Source organism: Ascidia mentula, chromosome 4 (genome assembly GCF_947561715.1).
Source record: "Ascidia mentula chromosome 4, kaAscMent1.1, whole genome shotgun sequence".
NCBI lineage: Eukaryota > Metazoa > Chordata > Ascidiacea > Phlebobranchia > Ascidiidae > Ascidia > Ascidia mentula.
Genome location: NC_138569.1, coordinates 16,761,928 through 16,778,602, shown reverse-complemented (window position 1 = coordinate 16,778,602; position 16,675 = coordinate 16,761,928). Strand labels below are relative to the sequence as shown.

At 39.3% G+C, this 16,675-nt stretch overlaps 3 protein-coding genes across 3 annotated transcripts; 1 reads left to right on the top strand and 2 right to left on the bottom strand.

Moving 5' to 3' along the window:
* Positions 1-114: 114 nt before the first annotated feature.
* Positions 115-12,771, bottom strand: LOC145899348 (mediator of RNA polymerase II transcription subunit 23-like). Its single transcript, XM_082988092.1, has 34 exons — positions 12,616-12,771; positions 12,410-12,553; positions 12,163-12,263; positions 11,971-12,079; positions 11,831-11,911; positions 11,643-11,765; positions 11,233-11,418; positions 11,053-11,178; positions 10,813-10,983; positions 10,283-10,444; positions 9,720-9,834; positions 9,554-9,651; positions 9,439-9,493; positions 9,226-9,382; positions 9,016-9,158; positions 8,313-8,490; positions 7,786-7,949; positions 7,418-7,552; positions 7,001-7,205; positions 6,676-6,783; positions 6,410-6,515; positions 6,015-6,155; positions 5,514-5,577; positions 5,276-5,446; positions 4,833-4,942; positions 4,639-4,759; positions 4,181-4,346; positions 3,516-3,588; positions 3,182-3,257; positions 2,275-2,416; positions 1,771-1,891; positions 1,405-1,490; positions 695-876; positions 115-306 (listed from the first exon to the last, which is right to left on the bottom strand). Exons 1-33 carry the CDS (start codon positions 12,658-12,660, stop codon positions 729-731), a joined length of 4,131 nt encoding a protein of 1,376 aa, XP_082844218.1. The 5' UTR covers positions 12,661-12,771; the 3' UTR covers positions 115-306; positions 695-728.
* On the bottom strand, positions 12,671-14,370 carry LOC145899368 (5' exonuclease Apollo-like). The gene has a single exon (XM_082988118.1). It carries the CDS (start codon positions 14,099-14,101, stop codon positions 12,818-12,820), a length of 1,284 nt encoding a protein of 427 aa, XP_082844244.1. The 5' UTR covers positions 14,102-14,370; the 3' UTR covers positions 12,671-12,817.
* Positions 14,371-14,699: 329 nt separating this feature from the next.
* Positions 14,700-16,407, top strand: LOC145899367 (caspase-2-like). Its single transcript, XM_082988117.1, has 2 exons — positions 14,700-15,807; positions 15,997-16,407. Exons 1-2 carry the CDS (start codon positions 14,787-14,789, stop codon positions 16,260-16,262), a joined length of 1,287 nt encoding a protein of 428 aa, XP_082844243.1. The 5' UTR covers positions 14,700-14,786; the 3' UTR covers positions 16,263-16,407.
* Positions 16,408-16,675: the final 268 nt, after the last annotated feature.

Genomic DNA, 16,675 nt, shown 5'->3' with positions numbered 1-16,675 from the left:
TTGTGTTCTCCGTGTATCAAACCAGCCCGAAATACATTCCGATCGAAGCGTCCGACAAACCACAAAATGAGCTCCAAAATAGCAGCGTAAGCTAAACAGAAGGCACGACAGACACGGAGTAGCGAGCATGTATTGAAAGAGGCGAGATAATACAACAATCTTCCATTTACTGGATGGAAAATCGATTTTGATTGCCCGAGAAATGCTTCTCTGCGTCAATATCTCCCAACATAGACGAAGCGTGATAATTCGAAATGAGCACCTCTCGCGAATCCAGGTCAACGGCACCTCCACCACCACTTGCCGCTGAAAAAGCAAGTCGGTAAACTGGAATATATATAGGCTTATACTATTTTTAATAAAAAGGCGAAAGCTAAGATGCTGGTCATATACGTTTCAAAAACAAATAAATTAGTGAGTAATAATTCATTTAAGTGTTCTGTGTAATTCATTATATTTGTTAAAATGAAGTGAAAACGGAAAGCGCAATTAAACAGGTGCTTTACAAGAACCGTGACTAATTTTTCTCTGTAATTGCCCTTGTGGCCAATAAATCCGTTTTTTTTTCGGCGGAGAAAAAAACCTTTAAACGCATACACGCTGAACTGAATTGATTTCGACGTCACTGAACTCCGACATTTAGAGGCTAGAGGAAAATATTACCGATTGATTACGATATAAATCGGCATCAAACCTTTGAGGTGTGCAATGGAAACTGTTGACAGGCATCAGAGAACTTGCTGCGTTCTCCCGGTCGACTGCTGCGCGTGCGTCATGAAGCGGAGACGGCGTCTCATGGTGGGTTGCAATTGTACGACCACGTCCTCGATCTTGTCGTTAATCAACACCCCAATGTGCATGTACTTGACGTGGTATCTACAGCGCGCAGAAGTTGAGGAAAAATACACAACGACATGCTCGAATCGGGTGGGCGGCGGAGTAATCAACAGATTATCCACAAAAATTTCGTTTTTTTTTGTTCCATTTGCTACAAGTTAAACTTAACTAAAGGGGGTACAATAATATCAAGCAGTCTGACAACATCCACGTAATCGCACGTTCGAATAATTAAAGTGCACATGGGTGCGGCGAATGCCCAAGAGACAATCAGTAGTATTTGTTGTTGGTGGTTGGGTGGTCTGTTATTTTTGGACCATTGGTCGGCTTGCGGCGATGCAGAACGCACCACGTTGAATTAAAAACAGAACATGTTATTAATAAAGCTTAGGCTTTGTTGCGCAACGCAAAGACAGATTTGTTCCTATGCTGGATCCAAAAATGGAAGCGAATTACGCGGATCAATTTAGCGGAGATTTAAAAGCAAATCGCATTTGTGATTTATTTTTGTCGGAGGGTAACAATCGGATTTATTGTGGTATTCGTTGTAGTGAAACAAAAGGATACAGGAAGTCGGCTATCTCGTCGACGAAACGTATTTCCTTGCTGTGTTTGCTGACTTGAAGTAACATATGGTACAGGACCAATGCCACCTGTAAAATGCAAACATATTAATAGTGTTGGTTTACGCCAACTAGATTTTGGTTAAAATAACACAAGAAATATTTGACAGTGTATGTGTAAAAATTATAAAAAAAGCTGTCCCGTAAATCCACCAAATCGTATGTTCAAGCTATATCTATTACCAGCAGGCATTCGATTATTAGGAATGGCTTTGTACTTCTTTTTTCTGTTATACAGCGTACTTCCGTTCGCTCAAAACGTCCATTACTTTTTACATAAAGATAAAACAATTAAATATGAAAAACTCACGTCCATCATACAACGCGTCCGTTCAAGTTGGTATCTGGGTATGTAGGGACCTATTAGGTGGAACACATACAACATCTGAAGTTCCGTTTTCACGATAGGACGAATTTCGTCTTTAAGAAACCTGCGAAACGATAGTAGGTTTGCCAAAGTATATCAGCTGGCTTTTTGTAACATATCGGTATGGAACTAATCGTTTAAAAAGATTTTGAGGAAATATAGTCTATGAAACATAGACAAAATTTGTGAATTTATACAAAACGGGAAAAACACAGGCGTTTGTGCCAGAAGAGGGCAGACTTGTTACGTGAATGCGTTGGAAATTTATTTATTTACCGACGCACTATTGTATTTATTGCAAGATTTGTGACAGCATTTATTGAACAAACAAAACGAAAACCTATATGGCTTAAACGAAGGGTATTTCGCAAAACAACATCCACCCCCATCCAAACAATTTTCAATGCGGTGACAATACATTATAAATTTCGAGAGAAACAAACGTACTGTGAAACGAGCGAGAGCTGTCCAATGTTCATATGATGCCACACAATATGCGTTAGAGCCAGGAGTCGTGTGCAAGGCATATCACTGTACGACATCTGTTGATTCGAGTAGGTGAGCACGTGATAGGGATACGGCGATCCCGCTGCGGAATTCAAATGGAAGGTTTAATATTAATGCGGTATTGCTAAACTGGCGTCTAAACGTAATCGCTGTTGAATGTCATGAGTAGCTTATGGGATTTGCTCGGTAGTAATAAGCGGCTACGATGAAAGTCGCGTTAATGTCGAGGTCAGGAAAGTACAAGAGGGACATCAATCGCATTTACAACAAAACTAATATAATCGTACTTTTATTAGTTACTTTGAATCCGCTAGGCTGAGCAAAACGCTTGCACAAAAAATGCGCTGAGTCAGTCCAATTGGTGCAACGAAGCAAATCTTAAATCAATGCATAAAGTGACAATGTTGCAAACTTTCATTTCCCAATGTTGAGATTAGTGTGGGAACATTATTTGCACTTAGCGTCAAGCGAAAGTCCGTAAGTTTGCATTCACGTCAAAACTCATTGACATTTGGCAGCGTTTGATGACCACACCCTGGACAAATCGTTACGCTGATTTTACTAACTACCATGACCATTTTATGATAATACGCCTGTCATGACGCGTTCAAGTGCTCCGCCGAAATTTAAAAAGTTGAAAAAGGGTTGTGTGACGCCAGTGAAAAAAGGTTGCGGCTGATAACGTCCTACCACGTTGTAAGAACGGGTTACCGCATGAGCTTAAAATTACAGATCATAAAATCTGCATTGATTTGGACAAATGGTAAACTTTACCGCAACACACGTCGGCATTTGCACAGACTGTAGCTGGATTTCTTGTCGCAAACCGAATATAAAAGATAAACACCTGGTATTTCGCTTGTCAGGTTATCGCATTCGATCATTTGTAGAATGCTGCGATGCAAAGGTTTCCAGTACACTTCCTACAATGCAAAGACAACCTATCAAAAGACCATGTCGTACGACCCGTTTGTGTGACCCGAAGGTCAATAAAGCAACTATGCGTTCCATGAAATAAAGGGGCTTTGACACGGCTTATAAAAAATTGTGTCGCACTTGAACTATACATTTTGACATACTCAGTAGTTCAGCAACCTCTGGAGCGACCAACGCAACTCGTCTTCTGTCCATTTACCAGCTTTTCAGGTCATAGGTAAAGTAATGCGAAAACGCTGACTTACCGGGAGGGCAGTGAGTATGAGGGCGGTCGCGTTCATCCATTCCAAACTGTCTTCACGGCTCACCGACGGCTGCCTGCAGGAAACACGTTTTTGAGTGACGTTTGTTATACATATTCGGGAAGAATTATTGATTGCGTTCATCGTTAGACGCTCAATGCAGTCTTTACATTTATCATACTTTCTTCACCCATCTTGCCAGGCCCGATGAATATGAATGAGGCAATGGTTTAACACAGTGGTTTCCAAACTGTGCGTCGCGACCCCTTGGTGTGTCTTTGTAAGTTTTCAAGGTCGTCGCGTAATAGTTTGTGATTGTGATGTATAGAGTGATATTACCTCCAAATTAACACAATTTGTCTCGCGTCTATATTTCCCCACTTACTCGGTCGTTTCATAAATAAAAATTTGGAATTAATCGCCTTAACAAATTGGTGCGTCGCAAGTTGGAAGAATCTTTCTATGTTCGTCGCACGCTATGCATGAGAACGACTGTTTTTTCACACATTACTTAAAAAAGGTTGTTTTAGTGCTGGTCAAACGCCGACCGAAATCCTTCCAACACAACGGATGCTTTGTGGGTGGCATAGGGCGTCAAGTAAATGACGGTTTGAATACGCATACATCCCCAGAAAACATGCAACAGAGCGATCACGCAGCAGACTTACGACTTAAGCACGACATCCATCAGTGCCTGCCCGACTACCTCTCCGGCCACTGGGAGCGCCAAAGCTTCGACGCAAGTGACTTGCAGAGCATGCGCACAAGCATTTGGAAACTCGTTGAAGCGCCAATCACGTGGGGTGAAGGGAGCTGGTTTCTTGTCGGCGATGCGTGGATCAAAATTAAGGAGATAACACTGAAATTGGTCGAAAGCAAAGGAGCCACGGGCAGATTTAAAATAGAGTTAAGTTTTTCTGTATTGATTTAAACTGCGATTTAGGGTTTTTATCAGTAAGCGTAGGTAATATGTCCGAAACTTGCAACAATGTTTGTTCGCAATATACTTTCATGCAATGTTTCGGATTAATATCATGAACCATCGTTTTAAATCCAGCAATGGTAGGCCGGTCAAATTAAGTCAACAAGTTAGAGGTTCGCCTGACAAGAAGGTAAAAAAGGATATTGTCGACCAATCTCTTCACCAAGGAGCAGTAGTACTGACTTGTCGGTTGCCATTGTTCGTTTGAATGCAAGCAACGGTTGACATACTCCTCCGAAAGCGCCCATTCGGCCGGCTTATTTTCCTAAACATTAGACCAATTGGACCTGTAAGTGTTCAATGTGAACATGGTATGATGTCATTTTTTGGATACTGACCGTAATTGCCCCTATTATAGTGGAAACAAGCTGTTTCTTTAAGGTTGGACTGTCGCGCAGTTTCGCCTCGTAGTAGTGCAATGTGTTAAAAAGATACGAGATGGGTTGGTCTGCAAACAAAAAACACACGACGTTCAGCTTTGTGTAGGAGCTATTTAAGTTTGCATTTCAAACAATGCATTTTTTTGGTTTTCTGATGTTCCATACTTACATTTTTCTTACAGCTTCACGACAGTATATAGTTACGTATTTTAATTGGTATTTTTATTTTAACTCATTATCTATAGTAGCAATGTTTTTTGAAATAAAGCGACTTGAACAGTTTGAAGGAAAACCAATCTGCCTGACACAACAAGCGACACACAAGCAGTCATTGGACTGCTGCGCTTTTACAATATCTTAACAAGAAAAAAAAAACACATTTTGCGCTACCAACGACGCACCGTGGAACTTATAGAGAAGGCCGAGGTGGTCCAACAAAATCTCCAGTGATTTACTGGGCAGAAGCTCCAAGCATCGGTGAATAACAACATCCAGTACTGGAAGGAAGCGAAGGGTGATGTTGCTGAAGTAAGCGGGGAGGTATTGCTGAGAGGAAAGCAACGGCGCATCACCTACGTCACAAACACTACGTCACTACTATGTGAAAGGTCAGTAAGGTTTTAGGGGAAAACACCTTACCCAGCTGTTCAGCGCCGGAACAATGTTTCAATAATCCTTCGAAGTAATGCATCTCGGAAAATTTCTGCGCCAATAGTATGTCGGTGTTAATATGCTGTTTTTTTTGCTCTTTTCGATGATGCAGTAGCAAGAATGAATGAGACTTCCACATATTTTGTCATAAAAAATTTGAATACTGGGACTGATCTGATTACTGGGAAATTATTGCACAATCATCCAACATACTGGTGTACAGAATATATATATTCCGCCTACGACATCATCAGTATTCTTAATCAAATATAATTTTTTTATATATTTTTTTGGATGTGTGTCCATTTTTCGCACGGAAGTTCGCCTAACGATCTCGGATACTAGATTTTTGAGGTGTTGTCAATGTCACTTCTGGGGTGTAAATAGAAGTCATGCCCTTAGCCTATTCAAGCATAAAAACAAACAAGGCCATGACAAATGTTTAAAGAGTTTAATAAGTACATATGATCGTGAGTGCCTTAAAAGTACCTGATGATAGGACATGTGCTTGGAGTGCCAGTCATTCTGCGTCCAGTGGTCAATGTCGTCAACCTCCTGTACAAAGTGATGAACCCTGTTGCGAAAATCTTCCGGTTTTATCAACAGATACTGGATGATGAAAAACGCCACCTTGACAAAATATTGAAACCGATGTTAAGTGCAAGACACTTGTAATTCAAATGAGGCGACATTAAACCATCAGGTTTCCCAAGAAGTGATTCCTTATAATCTACACTACACGACTTGTTTCTGCTCCTTTGTGGTACACATTGCTATGAGGAATTTTTACTGGACAAAAAGCAAGATACGGGTATAATATACAAAGGTACTGAAGTAACTATTGACAAAAGTAACTATTTGAGGTGGACAAACACGCACTGCACCTGGATTTCGTCTGGTTCGCTGGATCTCAGTGCAAGGCATAGAATGAGACGGTCGAGGAATACGATATTGTATTTCCAAACCATGTCCCTCAGCAGGTCGGCACAGCTATAAGATATAGAGTGTTAGTTTGCATCCGGAATTACGTATACTATAGGTGGCATGTCATGTACCATAAGTCATCAAACGATGATTCTGCTACATTTACTTTTATCATATGTTGGCCAATACCCTTCAGTTCTGTGCGCTACTAAATTTTAAAACCTACACTTTCAAATGGTCTCCACCATCACCAACGGAGAATTCGGAGATTAGAAAGTCAGAAAATGTACGGACGTGTGATGATAACTGTGACGGAGCCATCTGCTCCAAGACCCTGTTGACGAAAAAAGAAAATTAAAATTTATGTCCTTAAACACGAAAACCTTTTGTATACAAACGATATAGTCAAATATTCCCTAAAATAGCCATGTAAAATTTCTCGCAATTTACAACTTAAAACACAGGAAACTGCGCCAATTACAAAGAAATGCACATCGAAAACAGAAAATATTACAAACCTTTACAGCACAAACTTTGCAAACTCGTCTTACTTGTAAGCAAACATGGACATGTTTTTGCCTTCAAAAAGTACTTTCCACAAAAGGCAGATGAAATATGGGTTCTTGGTGTTTGAAAAGTGTGTCATCATATCGTTCTCTGTATAAGACGATTCCCCCATTCCTGTGAGCAAGGGCAGCCATTTTGGCAACTCCTCGTCGATTGTGTCACGGAGAGCTGTCTTGTTCACGCCTTCCACTGCAATCAATGGTAACATAACATCACAACGTCTTTCGTCCAAAGCAGATATGAGTAAAGTTTGTGCATGAAGAAATGATGATACGATTTCGTGCAAATGGGATAACGAAAAGTTATAATGCTTGAAAAGCTTTGTGATCCTTTGTAACTGTTGAATTCCCATGATCTGCCCATTTTTAGCAGCACCTAACGTAACGATTACACGTACTTACCACTGTGTTGGTGAAAGTAACTCTGCATGCTGCGTGGAAAACATGCCAGTGTTTTCTGCGGCCATCTATGAGGAGTTGCGGCCATCACAGCTTTCAAAATGTCGGTGCACCATGATCCCGATATCGTCTCGGCACCTGCAAAAGCCACATAAAATGTCGAGAACAACCGTCCGTAACCTTTTTACTTGTCAGCACCCCTTTGAAATCACCAACAAGTTTTCGCGCAAACTTGTGTATTGGTAATGCAGAGTGATATTAAACCAAACCTGACGATTTAGTCGAGAAACAGATCTCTAATCCATACTGGTTTCAAATGATGGGAAATGGACAAAAAACGTGGCCAATGAAAGAGAAAAAGGAAAATTCACCAGTTATGTAGATGGATCGAGCAAGAGTCAGGACCAGGACACGGTTGAGTTCCTCCGAGTCACGTGACACGATCTGTTTTTGATCACCGAAGAGTCGAACTAGCTGAGGGCTGATATCAAAGTTGTCGAATCCCATAATCAGACGCAACGCAGTGCTCTCAATTCTACAATTACACAAAGTTCAGTCTGTTTATTTGTTTGACATTTTTGCAACGAAACTGGGGATTGTAACAACAATAGGAAAAAGCTCAAACAATTGTCCGCAAAACTACCTAAAAAAAGACAATAAAGAGGGTGATGTGATACTCTTTATGAGTTCCCTGAATAACATAGACGGACATTTTTTCGTGAGGTGTCTTTTCTAGAAACTTCTCTATACATATTCGTAAACGGTAAATAATCGGGGCAAACCGATATTGCTTGTTTTTAAAAATTCCATGAAAATTTAACCGACGTTCTCAGGAACCTCTTACTGGAATTAACTGATTCCACACACATATTTTTACTAATTAACATCCAACGCAAACCTTAGATGCAACTGTCTGTGATTGACTTGCGGTGACGACGAAAGACCGTGCAAGGTAGTGAGAAGCTGTATACGGTATGCAGTTTGAATGTGGTGCATTCGATAGCTGATCATTTCAAGGAGCGTGTGAAGAACCTGCCAGGAACGCGACTCGTTCGCCACAGTCGGCAAAATCTGGTCTGCAATAAACAATAATTTTTATTGCCTTGTTCACCTTATAAAATTGCTAAGTATATATCTAAAAAAAAACCTGTACCAAGAGGGGATCACAGGTAAGTTAGTGGACCACCTAAACCTTCTCCAAGGTTTAAACCCACAGATTATTTCATTGCCGAAGAACAGAAAATGCTCAGTGACTCATTTTTTGGAACAAATGGATCAAGTCTAGAATTATTTTGTTAATACAAACAAAAAAGTTTGTGTATAAGCTGCAGACAGATGGCCACTGTTTCGACCTAAAAGGTCTCATCAGTGCAGCTGGTGTGACTATAAGACGACTTTGCTGACCAAACGGCCAAGCAAAGACTTCCACTTTGTGGTGACTATACAATCACGGTCATCTGTTGGGCACCAAACTAGGTGCAACCAAAACGGAGAAAACAAGGTGGAAACACTATGGCCAAGCAAAGCTCAACCACAATAATCATATGATAAGTAATGAGTTTGTATTAAACCATTGACACAAAATAATGACGTAAACTTACTGACTAGTCCTTTAGTACCAAGGGAATCTATTTCTGTGTATACCAATAGACGACTGTAGGTCTCGACCACCGCTGGTGATAAGGCAAATGATGATTTGGATTGTGCTACATTTTGAATCTTCACCCCAATTTGGTGTAACATACTGGCAAAAAAACAGGTGTTATAGAACTAAAGTGGTCATTAGCATCAGCAAAAACTTTTTAAATTACCTCATTTTTGCATGAGCTGTAAGAGAATCAAGCAATTCCATGCTCAGAGGTACAACTTTATTGCAGGCAACACAATTGCTTCCTGGCATTGCAAATGTTGTCATAGTGTCCCCGAAAATGCTGTCCACCAAAACTGCTATAGGGCTGTTTATCTGTTCTGTAATGTTGGACAAAGAATTATGTGGATATTTTCCATATTTAACTTCACATTACCTATGGCATTACAAACGAGAGCTATTCGGAAATCTTGAAGTGTGGTGTTGGACATCTGGGAAAGTTGCTGCAGTTAAAAACCTGTGGTGTACTAATACAGTGTATGCATAAATACCTGTAGACATTGCTTCAGAAACTGGTGCTGCTTCTGCAAGGCTATTGGAATTTGAAACCGTGGTTCAGAATCACTCACTGTGGCACTTAACGTGTTGGCTGCAGGGTTCAAAAAATAGATATGTAAAATAAATTTTTGTGTGCGACTTTTTTTTATTATGATGTACCTGAAGAATCAGTTGGGCCTTTGTTTTGGGTTTTTCTACTTAGATGCATGAGGATGCACATTGCCGAGAAGTTAATTACTGACGATGGTTTGTTCATTTCAGTCAAAGGAAATGGCTGCGCAAAACATAAGAGTTAAGATAGGTTAGAAATCCTCTGTCCATGCAAGTTATTGATTAAAATTCCTGAACTATGAGGATAAGTTTTGACCTAATTCGTCTCATCAGTGCAGCTTTGGAGTGACTAACAACGATCTTGTCAGCTACATAGCTGGCAAGACTTCCATGTTGTGGTGACTATACTGCCACCATTAACTGTTGGGTACCAAACTAGGTATAACCCGCCAGAAATCAACCAAGGTTGAAACACTGTGGCCAAGCAAAGGCCAAAAAACAACAGTGCTGTCAGACTCCAGGTCACAAAAAAATATGTATAACCAATAGATCCAAAAATGTTTTTATATTGAGCTGCAGACAGAATGAATTACATTCCAAAAAAATTAAATACAGAATAACAAAAAAAATGCATTAAACCATATCAGGAGAAAAACAACGCCCTTTCCAACCTGTGGTTCTGGATAGAGAAGGTTAATAAGCTTAATAACTGGGTGAAAATCACTGAAGCTGTTCTTCTGGATGCTTCCACCTATGAACTGGAGCAGAACCCACATCAGCCGGTGTCGGCCAAGAGACAGGTTTGGGTTGTTCTGCCATTCTGGTGATGAAAGCTGAAATAACATGATTTGTGTTAATTTAAATCATTTTCCTACTGGAACTGCATACATATTATGGAGAAACACCAGCAATAATTATTTTATATATAAATATATAGGTAAAAGGCAGAAACAGTTCAGAGTTTTTAACATATTTAAAACAGAAAGCTATTTGTGACAAGTTCAACTGTGCAAGGGCTGGCTTTATACTAGTTGAGAATTGGAATAAATTTCTGAAAATTAAAAAAAAAATTCAAATCCAAAGTAAGAATTTACAGCTCTACTTTGATCTTTAAATACATTCCAAAAAAACCTTACTGTACTTAGTGACACAAACTTACTTAGTGGGAGCATACTGATAGTAAAGTGCAACAAATACTTACTTTTACATGCAATGCTTCAACCATGTGGGTTATGCTCACATGTTGCCGGAAAACAAAATACACAACTTGGCCAGACAAATGCAGCCAGAGTAAATGACTTGACTGGTCGGTGTCAAGGTCTTCACCTTCCTCTGTGCTGTTAATTGCAGATAACATCAGTTCAACCAATTCCTAAAACAGAACAAAATATCTCAAATATGTGCAAACTATACAGTGATACCACTAACACCAACAACTTACTGTTTCCAAGGCACCATATCTTTGCTTCTGGTGTTTCTGAATTCCCAAAATCTGCTGCACCATTTCACGTGAATGTGCCTGCTTTAAAACATAACGCAGCAACCTCCATTGCCGTTGATACATTTCCTGAATTCAAGTAAACCAGTCAAAACTAGTTAAAATCTGTTTTAAAGTAGGTACCTTGCAGTATGGCAGCTGTCGTTTCAGTGGAAATCTTAGGCTTTCAGGTTCCAATTTCCAAATGCTTGCCACTTGGTGAAATGTGTTGTTGACAACAGGTAGAATCATCCATCTTCCTGTGGTAGAGACCATGTTGGCCACAGCATGAAAACGGTCCACAAATGCAGTCAACTTCTCCAGTACTGCCTGCAACAATACACGATTTTGCAGTAATTATTCCCAAAACAAAAATTTAGTTTATAAGTTTTTTATTACAAAGTACAAAATGTTGTGATGTGTTCCTAAACAGCACTGTCTGGGAACTCCCAATTATACCCTTTTCATTTTATCAAAACGATTTTTTGCGCTGATTGTTCCAAGTTGTGATGCAAGTTTGCATGTATATTTATACATCACAATTACATAGCTACCCATGGTGCAATTAGCTGTTCCTCTGGCATTGTTTGGCGAATTTCATTTACAGCAAGATAGCCAGGCAAGAGATTAGCCTCTGGGTCCAGTACATGTTCCAGCATCTTGCATAGGGAGTCGACCTTTGTGTAGATGTGTGTTACCCAAAAATTTAAGTTCTACAATTTCAACAAAGATATAATCCAACCTGCTGCTTTGCAGTGTTCCATGCTGACACAGGAATATCCCTCATTTTGAATATCATCTGATTTACCACATTTCTACACCCCTTGAAAGCAACAAGAATTGCAACACAGCAAGTACACACAAAATATACTGGAAACTTACCTTGTAATCTACCAAATGAATGAACTTCCGAATGGTGCTGTATGTTTTTAACCAATGAAGTTTCCTTGTGTAGACCAGGTCTGTTGTCTGAAGATTTTCTATCACGGATCTGAAAATAAATTCCCGTATGCATTTGTGTTCACAAAAGATGTCCCAAATCCCAATGATTATTTATTTATTACCCAAACTTACTTGGGTGGTAAAAACCCATCTTGGATGCAGGTTTCTAAAAAGTCAAAGAGAAAACTTGCTTGTCTGTCAATCTTTTGTTGGTGAATAAACTTGATTAACATCTGCAAAACGAAATAAGCACTTCATTGGCATGGTAAAACACTAATTATACTTATTGTACCTATTAAAGTGATTTGTAAATGAATTATTTTGCATTTAAGATCATTAAAAAAATATATATATTTAAATCCTGTGTTTCCTTTCACACCTTAATACTTGCAATACGCTCTGCATCTGCCTGGCTGTTGTAAAACGTTTTGAATTGATTTATACAAACTCTCATTCGCATTTCATGATCTTTCTGCGACATGCTCACAAAGCCGGAAAACACTTCCACGATGATGTCAGTTTTCTGTGAGATATTGACTCCATGAAATGAAACAGATTTTCATACAAAAGATGAAAAATACTCACCAAGGCATCTTTGAAAATGTTATGAAGTTGAGTTTCAATCTCCATTGTCTTCAAAGCAAGGTTGTAACTCAGAATAAAAATTTATTGATGTATCAAACTACATATTAAGTTATGTATGTATATATGCTATTTTTGAACAAACAAAAAAAGAACAAAATTAAGGAAATTTAAAGAACTTCGTTTGTCAAAATGCGTCATCAAGTCATGTAAGACTTGAAAACAACTCAAGCAGTTCAGGACTGTTGAGAATTTCCTCTTCAATTTCTTTTTGTATTTTTTCACTCTCCAAAACCTTTGCAGACTTGCTTGACATTAATTCTTCCACTTCATTGTTAAACTGTACTCCTCGTTGGCATGGCTTGGGTTTGTTATATGACCGAGCAAACTTCCGCTTTAATTTTCCTTTGTGAAAGTTTGGTGGTGAATCACTTTCTGAAAAACTTTCTCTGTTTGGATCTGGCACTGAAGGGGACACTGCAGGAGTAGAAAAATCCCTTTCAATGACTGTTAAATACTGCTCAAATTGGTGCATATCTGCACGAAAAACACTCTCCATCCCCGGCTTGGTTTTACGCCCAGGTACGATAGGTTTTACATGACCTGGGCGAACCATCTTGACAAATTCTATCAACTCATCATAATTACAATGGTTGCTATAAGGCACAACATAAAGGCAACCATTAGATTCTTCCAGTCTTTTGCATTGTCCTCCATACATTGCTGTTGGTTTTATTCCAATAGTTGGCATTTCTTCACTGAATTTATTTATAGTATTACATGTTACACGGTCATTGGGCAATGCATTTAAACGTGCTGATGTGCCTCTTCTAAAAACATCACTTATTTCTAACAGCTGAATTTTGTCAAAAACATTATCACCGACAAAAACATACTCTTTCAGTTCCAAAGATAGTTGTACCAGTAGATTTTCATGTCCAACCCAAGAAGTTCCAATAAAAATTCTATGTTCTGGATGTTTATGACATATATCAATGATCATTTCTATAGCTTCAGATCTCTTGGGAAAGCAGCACAAAGGTTCACAGTATGTGTTGTCCAAGTACAGCACGTCAATTGGATGAAGACGGCCACAAGTATGTTTCAAATCATCTGGAATGCCATCATCGAAGCGGAAATCCCCAGTATATAATATTTTCCTGTTTTCAAATTCAAATATAAAAGTGCATGACCCAACACAATGATTGGCTTCAAACATATGCACAGTAAGTCGCATACCATTGCATAGCAATAAATGGGGTTGGCTTGGCTCTAGCACCTCAATGTACCTTTGGGGTATGTTGAATTTATGGTTCAAGAGTCTTGCTGTCATTTGTGAACAATAAATGGTTCGATTCCATTTAGAGGACAAACCAACGGTGTGGTCAGAATGCATGTGAGTAAGAAAAAATAGTTTTGCTCTGGTGATAGCTGCATGGGTAAAGCAATCGACTGCAATGGGCATTCCATCAAGAATATGTCCATTCATGGTTGCACTCGATAGTTATGAAAAAAAATTACTGTTCAAAATGAATGCACGTTCGTTTTTTTACAAAAACACTGTATGCAAATGCAGTAATGCAGAGTTCAGAAATAACGTGGACCTATAGTCCTATACCCTTGTCAAGGAATATTGAGAGAGAAAGTTTATGCTTTATTTACACCAAAAGGGTTACGTGTTGCGAGTAACACGTACATCATGATTTCAACATTCCCAGTGCTTTGCAAATGCCAAAATCCAAAAGTCTTTGACGGAAAATCAACAACTGAGGTAAGCAAAAACAAAAAGTTTGTTTCCCTCCAGAAGAAGTCGTCGCAGTTGAATGCGTTTCGCACATGCGATTTTAACATGACATCATATATAATGCCGGGTTCAGGTGATATTGTCTAAATTAAACTAAAAAATATTCATGTCAAAACACAAAAATTTAGTATGATGAAAACAACCCACAATTTGGTGTGTAATACTGCGTTTCTTCTTGACATGTGACGTGACAAAACTTTGATGCACCCTGTACATCGTCTTGGGGTTTTGACAGCCGTTATAATTTGACGGTTGGGTTGTGAGCGTGAGCAAATAACTGGAGCTAGGTTGAATTTTTGAGAAGCAAATGACTGGAGTGGGAATGGAGATAGGTGTGGAAATGGAGATAGGCTTAACAGATGTTTAAGTGATGACTACTAAACAGTGCTGGACAATGAAGGAATTGCACAGAAACGTATTGATCAAAAGACGTTTGAAATTGGCCGAGAACCTTTGCCTTGAAGCATTACTGCAATATTTAGTCCAGGAAAACGTTATATCGGACAGAATGGTCGAAAAAATTCAATATCAGCCAACAACGTTTTCGCGAAATGTCGCATTTTTAAGCATATTACCAAAAAGAGGGCCTAAAGCTTACGAAATTTTTAAACAAGCTTTGCAAGAGTCTGGGCAATCATACTTGTCCGATATGTTAGGTGATGCTGAAGCTGAAATAACTGGAGCTGCGGACATTAGATGCATCGCCAGATTGAGCAGCACGGAGCACTGCTCTGAAGCATTAAAAAATACTTGCCCAGCAAACAACGGATTAGATCTTCGGGACGGACAGCATGACCTGTACGTAACCAATACTACCGTTGATGTTTTCGAACGCACCCAACTTGACGCCTATAAAATGACATCCAAGCCAAGAGGTCTTGCGCTGCTTGTCAATATATCTGTCTTTGGTCAAGGCACGAATTTGTTGCAGCGAGAGGGCAGTGACATTGACCAAAAGAATCTGATAAAGCTACTCCATCAGTTGTACTTCGACACTACGGTGGTAGAAAATTGTTCTGGGCATGAAATGGTGCAACATTTAGAGAAATTTTCTCAAAACACAAAACATCTGCACAAAGATTGCACTGTTGTCGCTATTCTTAGCCACGGCGCACAAAATTTCGTATATGGCAGTGACGGAGAGAAAGTGGAACTGTCTAAGGTTTTACGTATGTTCGACAACGAACGCTGTCCGTTCTTGCAAAACAAACCCAAAATCTTCTTGATTCAAGCGTGTAGAGAATTTCTCCAGGATGTCCCTGATGGCCCACCCATTACTACAGACAATGGTTTGGTTGAACAATTTCAAGAACTTGGCAAATGCTTAAACAACAAAAACGAACGGCTGCCAACAATGTCAGATATGATCATAGGAAATGCTTGTTTGCCGGGTAAGCCTATAATGTTATGTATAGTTCAACAACTATTTATAATAGCTGAATAAAGAATCTTAAAAAAATATTCTCGTGTGTTTAATGATTATTTTTGCAACACGTAACTTAGTCTTGGTAATAATCCGAACATACAGCATCTCATCGACATTTCTCGTAAGCTTTCTCGTAACATTTTATGTTCTGAAGGTACATCGGCATTGCGCAATACTCGTCATGGAAGTTGGTATATACAGGGCTTTGTCAAGATGATGGCAAACCACGCCAAAGACATGGAGATCACAGAAATTCTAACCCTGGTCAACGATTTCGTACGAAGAAAAATATCATCTTCATCCGATGGATGCCAACCCTCGTATCATGGAACGCCAGAGTTTGTGAGCACTCTGTGCAAGAAACTTTTCTTTTACCCAGGAATGGTGGAAAAAATACCGAGTTCAGTTGTCGGTTCTTGACAGTGCCAAATTTAGACATGATGTATTTTTAACGATAATAGCGCAAATCCCATCCAGCTATACCTTTTGATGGTCTTGCGTGTAAAACATTGCTGCATTTAAGTGTATATTTTGCTTTTACTTCATCATTTTTTATGGCTGTGTCCTTGATAAATAAAAGTTGTTCTTGGCGCTGAAATATTTCGTTTCTGAAAACTTGACATTCCTTTCGTGGATGCGGAACGCCTCCAAAGAACACGTTATGATAAAAGCACATAAGCCGTTGTTTGGTTGCAATCAAAATAAAATGTATCACAAAAATGTCATTTAAAATCGCGATAAATTTAAACAAAACATGTGCTGGAATGCATCTGATCTATAGGGATGTGACAAGGCGAACCTGAACCCGAATAGATTCGCCTAATATGAGCACA

What these genes read in the sequence shown, in the direction of transcription:
- LOC145899367 (XM_082988117.1), top strand. Translation starts at nt 14,787, where the DNA reads ATGACTACTAAACAGTGCTGGACAATGAAGGAATTGCACAGAAACGTA. An exon ending in AGGAAATGCTTGTTTGCCGG is followed by an intron (nt 15,808 to 15,996) that starts GTAAGCCTATAA and finishes TATGTTCTGAAG; the next exon opens with GTACATCGGCATTGCGCAAT.
- LOC145899368 (XM_082988118.1), bottom strand. Translation starts at nt 14,101, where the DNA reads ATGAATGGACATATTCTTGATGGAATGCCCATTGCAGTCGATTGCTTT.
- LOC145899348 (XM_082988092.1), bottom strand. Translation starts at nt 12,660, where the DNA reads ATGGAGATTGAAACTCAACTTCATAACATTTTCAAAGATGCCTTG. An exon ending in GGAACACTGCAAAGCAGCAG is followed by an intron (nt 11,766 to 11,830) that starts GTTGGATTATAT and finishes ATCTACACAAAG; the next exon opens with GTCGACTCCCTATGCAAGAT. An exon ending in TTCTGAAGCAATGTCTACAG is followed by an intron (nt 9,494 to 9,553) that starts GTATTTATGCAT and finishes CAACTTTCCCAG; the next exon opens with ATGTCCAACACCACACTTCA.